Source organism: Ceratotherium simum, chromosome X (genome assembly GCF_057802395.1).
Source record: "Ceratotherium simum simum isolate JZ-2026a chromosome X, ASM5780239v1, whole genome shotgun sequence".
In the NCBI taxonomy this organism is placed as follows: domain Eukaryota; kingdom Metazoa; phylum Chordata; class Mammalia; order Perissodactyla; family Rhinocerotidae; genus Ceratotherium; species Ceratotherium simum.
The window spans coordinates 18,942,492-18,952,833 of NC_141940.1; the positions used below are offsets into that span (position 1 = coordinate 18,942,492).

General features: G+C 39.7%; 1 protein-coding gene across 24 annotated transcripts in view; it reads left to right on the plus strand.

Moving 5' to 3' along the window:
* The window catches only part of USP26 (ubiquitin specific peptidase 26), a 64,524-nt gene extending 55,349 nt beyond the window's left edge, over window positions 1–9,175 (plus strand). For 19 of the 24 annotated variants that reach the window (XM_087427133.1, XM_087427140.1, XM_087427135.1 and 16 more), the window contains one exon: window positions 3,870–9,175. In XM_087427133.1, the coding sequence (XP_087283259.1) occupies window positions 4,161–6,929 (2,769 nt within the window). In that variant the 5' untranslated portion in view covers window positions 3,870–4,160 and the 3' untranslated portion in view covers window positions 6,930–9,175. The remainder of the gene's footprint in view (window positions 1–3,869) is intronic. The other 5 variants (XM_087427152.1, XM_087427153.1, XM_087427154.1 and 2 more) reach the window with 2 other exon arrangements.
* The last annotated feature ends 1,167 nt before the right edge of the window (window positions 9,176–10,342 follow it).

Consider the following 10,342-nt stretch of genomic DNA (forward strand, 5'->3'; position numbering starts at 1 on the left):
ATCCATATGTTTTGAATCTGATGTGGGAGTGGCAAGGGAGGAGGAATAGCACTACTGCTAACATTTATTTTTGGCTGCATAGAATAGTTACGTAGTGTTCTTCAGCAGAGTCTTAGAAAACTGATACATTTTAGTTTAAAATCTTCTACAAACCAGCAATCAAAGGAAGCCCTAAAAGCCTTTGAGAGATGAGACAGAATCAAGAAGGTGATTTAAGCTTAAGATGTCCTAGGAAAGTGAGCAATGGTTAGACCTTTCAACTGTGCATCAGCAAGATGGTTCTTAGCTGTGCATTAGCAACATGGTTCTTAATCTTCACTTTTCCTGCTCAGTGGGCTCAAGGAAGTCTCCTTGATTCTGGAATGAAATGTAAACAGGTTGAAACGTGAAGAAGGAATGGTGAATAGAGACATAGTTTTGGAAACACATCTTAACTGTGTTTTGAAGGCAGAGAGTGGAAATGCCATGAGGGTCTCAGATTTTCAGCTATCATTAGAAAGGACAGACAATTTTTGATAAATACAGATCAGCTGGGATTGCAAAGTTTTTGAATGCCGACTGGAAGTGGTTCCAGGCTTGTAGGTTCTCTCAAGTGGTTGAAATAGGAACAGTTAAGACTTTGTCTTTTTTTGTGGAGAGGAAATAGTTTAAACTCTTACTTAGCATCTACAATAGGACAGTGAGCTATAAATAATCCAGACGACTTGAATTTGCTGTTGTGCTTGAATGTTTTTATGGCCCTGTTTCTACCATGACAAATATGATTATTCTCTCACTTGAATGCACACACATTTTTGTATATGAATAGGTGCGATCAGATATTCACTGAACGTAGGTTGATAGATAAAATACTTTATAAAACAAAAATCTTAATGTATGCTCCACAAATTTTGAGTTTTTGATAATTTGGACAGGGACCTAGCAGCAATTTCCTTTAGTATTATCCATAAAGATAGGGCTTGCTGAGCAAGTTAATAACAAAGACAAGATTCAGGAAGAATATTTAACTATGTAGCAGAAAACATAACTTGCAGTGAGTTCTTGGACACATGCTTTCTGATACAAACATTTGTAGTAGTGCTAAGTGCTAACCTATTCATTAATTCAGATTGGTCCACTACAGAGTTATTCAGAAATTTTTAATTTTGCGTGATTAAGTACATCTGAATCTTCTCCACTGGTTTTGAGTACAGGGAGCTAGCTCAGGTTATGTGGGCCCTGTGGCCAGAGCTGGCTGTGGGAGCCTGTCTAGCCTATACATGATGGGCAAGAAATTGTTATTCTTATACTTAATTTTGTCAGTGAGCAAGATACTCTAGAGTTGACCATGGTGTCAGTGGGATGCTAGTCACTAATATAACTTCTTTGGAGTCACCAGTGTGTCCTTTGGAGGGCTAAGTATGAGAGAAGCAGGTGGCAGGGGCATTAATCTCTGATACCATATAGACTAAGGTTTAGGCTTGGCTTAATGGTAAATATTTGTCAGGAGGACCACTAAACATTGTCTTTTTGAACATATTTGTACACTGCTCAATACCAATGGGCTTATACTGTTGGCCATTGGAAGGAGCCATTCTATTTTAGGGAGACATATTCATTACCAACAGGATGATATCTTGGTTGTTAGGGAGCAGCAGTGTATCTGAAACCCAAATGTCATGTTAGAGCAGTTAGGGCTTTGGGAATGGTTCCTTTACTTACTTGGTACTCAAGAGTTTGTCCTTGCCTTGAATACATTACCACAAGTTTCGTGAATGTTCACATAGGATGTTCAAGATGTTTTTGGAAAGGTGGGACATTTGGCTGGAAGTTGTCTGTATTTTTTGACCATTTGTAGTTGATATAGGATGACAAGCAGAGTTACCCATGGTGGGCTTTTTTTGTTGATCTTTTTCTGTCATATTTTTGGAGCACTTAGTGGTAGGTTAAGTTTTCAGTTCTACCTTGACTTCTTACATGTAGGCTGTGGTGATCTCAGTGCACTGTCCTGGTGCTATTCCTCATGACATGACTTTCTCTTTCCCTACATCAGTGATTTGCTGTCTTACTGTCTCTTTTTACTTACTTTCTGCTAGCAGAATCTCTGGAGGCATCTGGTTTGCCCCAAAGCAGACAGTGTGTACTTGGAAGTGTTAACATGTAAAGAATTGGGGTTACAGATTTATCACTTTGTGAGACTAATTAAAAGGTGCTAAGGTGTCTTCTTCATGAACGGTGTGTTTGCAAAGCCTCAGAACTTGTTTGGGGAGTTCTTGGACTGAAGTTCAGAATGGATGGCTGTGAAGTTTTCAAGCCAGAAACGACCCTACCTAATTTAGCTTGTGTAAGGTAAATAGCAGGCACTTCATGTTAGCTGTAAAATGTAATCAATAGGAGGAGAATGTGGAAGCAATTCTAGCCAATCAGAAGAAGGATAGTGCTAGACTGTGATTATAAAAATGGTTTCTTTACCATCTGAATTCCATGTAGTCGGGAACACAAACATCTCACACTCACTTGTACAGTTTCATAATTAGCCCTGGATGAAAATACTTGTCCATAGATGGCTAGGTATGTCCTGAAGAAGGTGTTCAGATAGTATTTTCTGGAAAAGAGAACATAAGATCTAAGGCCTGCTCGAAGTTATTGCATGTGATTTTCGCATTGCCTATGTTGGTTGTCCAGTTATACTGTAAGGCCTCATGACAATTCTCCTCAGTCCAGCTGACCCAAGGAATCTGCTGGTGATTCTACTTTAGACAGGTGAATAAGAACATAATTGCAGGTATGAGGAAAGCAGGACTAAAGATCCTAGCGATGGTGTTGTTCAGTATATAATTCACCCATGTTGACCTTAACCAGTTTTTCTATAAACCATGTGATGATGCATTAAGAAATAGAAAGTAGAAATATGTTAATTGGGACTTAATAAGAAATTTATATATGTTAATAACAGACCCTTGAATGTTGACTTGGTTTTACTGCTGGTACAATGGCCAAAAGGTCACCAGGCCATTGGTTTCTTTCATTTTTTAATGTGGGGCTTTCTTCACTCTGGGTGGATTATACTGACCTTGAAACTTTGAGCATGCCTCCATAGGAACTGTGAAGCCAACAATGGAGCCAACAGAAACCTCTCCATTCATCATATCCTGTTTCTTGTATATCTTTTATACTATGTGTTTGCTTGTTCAATAGTAAAGCATAGTAAATACAATCTTGAACTGAGTCTCAGTCATCATTTTAACCAACTTTCAAAAATTATGATGAGTTTTTTATGGTCTGGTTCAGCATGGCTTTAAATTTTCAATTACCCTGCACTTATAATAAGAATTGGGATTGCTTAGAACATACCAGGTCATCTTGGCTTGTTGGAGCTGGGGGTAGCCAGTTCTTTGGTATCTGCTTTAAACTGTGTTAGTTTAGGCCCCCACATGGGGTAGAATGTGAAGGCACTGGTGGAAACCAGTGCCACGTGAAAGAAGGAACATAACTACATGTGGAGTGAGGTAGATTGATTTACTTTTAGTGGCCTGAGTATGAAGTCTTCTAGATTTCTGGACATCAAGAGCTATTCATCTGTTATTGGGTCAAGGGCCAGATAGTGTCTCTCACTTTCTTATTCACTTATTGTGGTTGCCCTGTGGGGTAATTCTATGACAGGAGGATTAGTATATAATATGCATACACTTGAGACACTGTTCATTATGCTCTTCGGCTATGTATTGAAAGTCTTCCACGTGTTTAATGATTTCAGTTGAAGTGGGGAAATTAATCAGAATGGAATCTAGTATTGCAGTGGAAAGGAGATTTAGGGTATGGGAGTAGAGTATGAGTTCTATCCAAGCATTTCTCTGATAACCTAAGTAAGTTTTCTTGATTTTTTCCAGTAGCCACCTTGCCTTGGGAATCAAGACTCTGCCCTCATGCAACCACGGACAGCTCTTGAAGGATATTGGTTTTATCACTGAAGAGCTGGATATCCGGAATCTGAAGAGGCTCTGGTAGAAAACCAACATTAGAAACAGGATCATTCTGTATAGAGAATTAAAGAACCATTTCTTTGGTATTGTCTCCACAAGTGAACTTGCAAAACAAGTTGGAACTTCGAGATTGTCAATAATTCCGGATACGTATATTTCAATAATTCCGGATACGTGTATTTTATTTGTAAAAAAAGCATGGCTCCTCTAATTGTACGTGGTTTTGCCCAAATATGGGACAGGAATATTGGGATGTCTAAGTCGAAAGAAGCATTCATTCAAACAGTGGAAGAGAAGAAGAAACTTAGACTGGTGGTCTGTTTCAACACTGGAGAGTATACAACTTTTCAGCTAATTAATAATATTAAAAATGTGGTTTTTAGATCTTATGGAGAAAACCAAAATCACCTGCATTTAACTTTCCAAAATGATAACTTCTTGTTTATTGAAAGATTATCTTCCAGAGATGCTGAACAGTTGAAGATGTTCCTGGATAGAGTCCATCAAAATAATCTTCAACCACCCATGAGACCTTGTAGGGATGGAGGTGTCTTTGCTGGCACAACAACACAGAAGGAAATCAACAAAACTTCATTTCACAAAGTGTGTAAGAGGTCAAGTAGTGCAGCTTATGAGACAGGAGAAGGAAACGGTATACCTGACCTCAAGAAGATGCCTTTGTTTACATCAAAATTATCAACACTTACCTGCAAAGAGTTATTAGAAAAGCAATGTGAGAAGAGGAAAAAGATGCTATCATCTGATTCAGAGATGAATGAGAACTTCCCAAAGGAGAATAACTCTGTCAGAAACAAGAAATCCAAGAGAAATCCCTTGAAGTATGCAAGCCACAATGAGAAGAAAAAATTGAAGATAAAAGAGTTGAGAGAGAGTGAGAAATTACAATTTGGACGTAAATTCAAGACCGATTTTACTGGAAACCCTTTCCTAGATGGCACTGCTCTTTCCCAAATTCTGTATGAGAAAATGTATTTGGCATTTCTGTTGGAACCAAAGTTTAGTGAGGATGACCCAGAGTGGAAGAAACTCAAGATGACCTTTGACAGTTACCCAGAAAAACTATGGGAAGGCCTCCCCAATTTGGGCAACACCTGTTACATGAATGCAGTTTTACAGTCCCTATTTTCGATTCCATCATTTGCTGATGATTTACTCAATCAGGGTTTCCCATGGGGGAAAATTCCCTTTGATGTTAGCACGTGCTTGGCACAGCTGCTTGTTTTGAAAGATATTTATAACGTAAAACTCAAGGAAAAGTTACTTGTGAAGATTAAAAAGACCATTTCAGCAGTTGCAGGGATATTCTCTGGCAACAAACAGAATGATGCTCATGAGTTTTTAGGTCACTGTTTAGATCAGATAAAAGAGCACAAAGGCAAAATAAACAGTATTTGGAAGACTAAAATTGAATCTGAGGAAGAAAATTCACCTCAACCGATTTTTGCTAGCAATGCTGCCACCGAAGTCCCGGTTTGTCCTGTCATCACTAATTTTGAGTTTGAGTTGCTGTGCTCTATTATTTGTAAAGCCTGTGGTAAGGTTGTTCTCAAGAGAGAAGTGAGTAATTATCTCTCCATCAACCTTCCCCAAGGAATGAAAGCACTTCCTTTGTCTATTCAATCTACTTTTGATCTTTACTTTGGAGTGGAAGAGCTTGAGTATAAATGTGAGAAGTGTAAGCACAAGAGTTCTGTTGCAGTGCACAAATTCAGCAGGCTGCCCAGGGTCCTTATTGTTCATCTGAAACGCTATAGCTTTAATGAGTCATGGTCTTTAACGAAGGATGACCAGGAAGTCGTTATTTCCAAATATTTGAAATTGTCTTCTCATTGCAATGAAAGTACCAAACCAGCTCTTCCCTTGAGCAAGAATATACGTACTAGGGATTTCCAAATCTTAAAGATCCTTCAAAAGATGCATTCTGAAGCCATCAGTTCATTGACTGCTTCAACGAATTTGGCCTCGGAATCCAGGAATTCCGTGACTCCACACACTGGATCAGACAAAGAACCCGAACCACAAAAATACCAAATTGTCAATAAAGGAACAGGCAGAGAACAGCAGAAAAAAGAGCTGGAAAAATATTCTAAACTGAATATAATAGAATCCAAATTGGTAAACTCAGGACATGGAAGAATCATTGAAAAAGAGCTGTTAGCAGCTGGCTTGATGACGGGTCTGAAAGACGCCTCCCTTTCTCAGACCCGTGGAGGTGAACGTAAGTCCACCAGCAGTCCGGGTACTTGTCTTGCAGTTCATTCTCAAGAAGTGCTTGAACATCTAAAACTAAACAAATATGAGAAAACCCATATGCTTGTACATTTTGAGAATGTCACTGAGACTACTGAAGATTTTTATGGAGACAAAAAACCCAGAATTCCAGAAGGATTCCGAAGAGTGGCTCAACAGATCCAGCAGTGTAAAAGGATGAGACTCTACGAACAAGCCCTTCAGCAAGCACTGCTTCAAAGCCTTCCGAAGCCAGATGCCCAGTGGTACACAGAGAGCCTCAGAAGACCCACAGAATTAAGTCTCCAGGAGGCCAATGTGAATTCCCTAGGTGCATTGGGTTCCAATAAAAACCCTGGAAACAAAGACCTTTTCGATATGGAGAAGACAGAAGCTAAAGCCAAGAAACCAAAAAGAAATGCCGAGATGGGAGATAGTCATGCCTATCGGCTCATTGCTGTTGTCAGCCACCTTGGGAAGACCCCAGATTCAGGCCATTATATCAGCGATGCCTATGACTTTGAGAGGCAAGTCTGGTTCACTTATAATGATCTGCAGGTAGCAAGTATCCAAGAGGCTGTGATGCAGGAGGCTAGGCTTTGCACGGGGTACATCTTCTTTTACATGCACAATGAGATCTTTGAAGAGCTGTTGGGAAGGGAAGGGAAGTCCCAGCCTTTTAACACAAAGGCTGGGGAGACCCCTCAGGGGGAGTAAGAGGAACAGACTTCTGCTTGCACAGATCTGCTTGACTGCCTCACTGGCTACCACTTCCTCCGTGGAAGGAACTCTGAACTCTAGCCAAAGATGAAGAGGCAGTTAGCTTCCAGGACCAAAGTTTAAGCAGAAACACTTATGGAGAAATCTCCTTTCTAACCCTGATACAGACACCTCAGTCCCACAGTTACAGCTGATAAGCATTAATTCTCTCCCATTAGACTAGAATTGTGCTTTCCATATTCTAATGCAATGGCTTTTAATTGCAACGTCAGGAGCGTGGAGGAACTTGTTAGGAATAAAAACTCCTTGCATTCTACCACAGACCTGCAATTCAGAACCCCAGGGTCGGGGTCAGCAATTTGATGGAGAGTCTGATGCTTGAAAAAGTTGGAGAGCCACTACTGTAGTGTATAGAGTATCTTGGTGTATTTTGCTATTGTACATTTGAATTGTTTATATTTTGTAAACAGGGATGATTACGTTTTTTGCTTCTTATATTCACGTATGCCTTTCCATTGTAAATTTATTAAAGTCAAAGCACACACACACACACAAAGTCATTCTTCTGCTGATCATACTCAGCAATTTGATGGTGAAAAAATAGTTTCTGGAGTCCTGGCAAAGAAAAAAACCCACAACCATTTGCTGAGTTCCTGGCAATAAAAAAAATAGTTGCTGGGGTTCTGGCAATAAATGGTAAATGAAGCTGGTAACTTATGAATCCTCTTGGGCAGATAAAGATGAGACTGAACGCCAAGTCAAGTCTCTAAATTGTTTGCCATACTGCCTTCTTTTCCCCAAGGCCAAAGGGGCTATATACTCTTAAGCTTAAACCTTGAGGATAGAGTTGATTTGCCTTCAAGAAGTTGACCCATTTTTCCTGTTCCTCTGCTAGCAAGCTGTTCCTAGTGATCTGAGGCCACCGTGCCATTTTGGTCTTCTCAGAGAAACGCATGCATTGCCACAAAGGTACATTGATTAGCAGAACTTTATCTGAAGCCTTGAACAATCCTCTTCATTCAACATTACAAGACTAATTCCAGATTTCTTTTGTTTCTCTGTGCCTTATAGCATGGTGGTCTTATTCCTTTAACAAGTAAACAATATATGCTTTAAAGTGGACTGTAGGATTTGAAAGTCAAACTTGTTACTGATTTGATACCGTGTCAAAAAACTTGTGCCTGAATATGATGTACTTCTGGGTAAAAGTCTCCTGGATCCTGGTCATATTCTGTAGGAGCTCAATATTATTCAGGGACTTGATAATTCTGATGTTATGCACATGCCATCTCTGTAACCTAGCCTTTTCCTGCCTTTGAGGCAATGAATCTGTAACGCGTTGTACCTTTGTTATAAACAAATGACTTGTACTAAAAGGCTTCCCCACATCACATAGAGGGATTGAATTTTCGGTCCCACTTTTACCAATAATGGTGTTTCCCCTTGTGTATGGGGTATGGTCTTAGTACAGCTGTATTAATCCAAGAGATTGTCGATCCTCTTAATCCCAGAGGCCTTTACAGAGATAAACTGGAATTTAGTGCTGTGGGAAATTAGAAAGATGCCCTCTATGGGGAAAACCCGACTCCGAAGTTTGGGAATTCTATTGTTCAGAACACAGTGCATCTAGAAGGAGGCTTGAATGGGACCTGAAGATTGCTAAGGTAGATAAGAGTTTCCCAGATTGAATTAATCACTCTTATGAAAGAAGGTGTTGCATACATAATAATGAAAGATTTGTTCAACTTTTGTAGTACTTCAGCAGCTGGAGAGCTTGAAGGATAAGGGTGGAGTTAGATTTAGAAGAGGGGAGTGATAGTTCGGTTTCCCAATTTCAGGCTTTTGACTTCTCTAGAATAGTTAAATCTAAGCCCAGTTACATAGGCATCGAAGCAGGAGTTTTGGTAAGAGTGTGGGAAAGTTAGTTAGTTTTGAAAGGAAAATAAAGATGCTAATAGTTTTACAAGATTTTAAAATTTGGAGTGTGAAGTATGGAGTATTAGACATCCTGAATATGCTGCTCTTTAGCATGTAGCGCTTCCAAATGCAGGGCGAATCAAAAGGTGAAGAAGATGGTTGGGGTAGCCCTGACAGGGAGGACCTGTCCTCCTGGACAAGAGGGCTTGAGTGTAATCCATCATCGCCCTGTGAGAAGAAATTCTGAGTGCACAATGAGTGGCTATATGCCATCTACCCTGTTATATTGTTATTTCAAATAAAAGATAAAAATAATTCTTCAGTGACTCAGTGGCTGTTATTTATTATGGATTTTAATTGGTTCTCTAATTTACGGATCAGGTTTCCAGGTAATCCATGGATATGAAAACTTTCTTTGACACTCAGTGTATTAGTTTTCTATTGCTTCTGTAACAAACTACAACAAACTTAATAGCTTAAAACAACACAATTTTATTTTCCTACAGTTCTGGAGGTGAGGAGCCTGAGATGGGTATCACTGGGCTAAAAGCAAGATGTTGGCAGGGCTACAATCCTTCTGGATGCTCTAAGGGGACTATCATCTGTCTCCTCACCTTTCCCAGCTTCTAGAGGCTGCTCACATTCCTTGGCTCATGGCTTCATTCCTCCACCTCAAAAGCCAGCAATGTCGGACTGAGTCCTCACACTGCCATCTCTGGTTCTCCCTCTTCTGCCTTCCTCTTCCACTTTTAAGAACCCTAGTGAGACTTGGCCTAGCCAAATAATCCAGGATAATCTCCCTATTTTTAAGATCAGTTGATTTGCAACCTTAATTCCCATTTGTCTTGTAACAATAAATTCACAGGTTCCGAGGATTAGGATGTGGACATCTTTGTGGGGTCCTTACTCTGCCTACCACACAGTAGTAAAAATTAATGGAAAATTATCACAACAACAACAAAAGCAGAATGATTCAGGATTCAGACCCTTGGGGAATGGTTTTGGTCACCCCACCAGGTAGAGAACCCAAAGCATCTGAGGTTTTAGCCGGGGGTGAGGGAAAATTGTAATTGGTAATCGAAGAACTAAGACCTTGAGATCAATTACAGAAACAAGGGCTATAGTAGCTTTGCATATTTTCTCTACATTTATTATATGTATGTGTCTATTTGTATATACTCGCCATTTTCTTTTTCTCTATCCTGCTTTCTATTTTTTATTTTATGCACAAGTTATTGGAGGTTGACTCTACAATTTAGTCTTTAGGTAACAGAATATTCAACGGGTGCCTGACTGAATTTGAGGAGTAATTAATAAAGCCCACGACAGAGGCAATGACTTGGGACTCTGAGTCATCTAATTTGGGGGAAGGGTGATAATGTATAAAAGGACTGGGATGGCTCCTAGGTAGAAATGTAGAGTTGTTTTGCTGCTGTAAGAGAGTGCAAATGTATGTAGAAGGGTGCATTTGGAAGCTGAGAAACCAAAGGGAT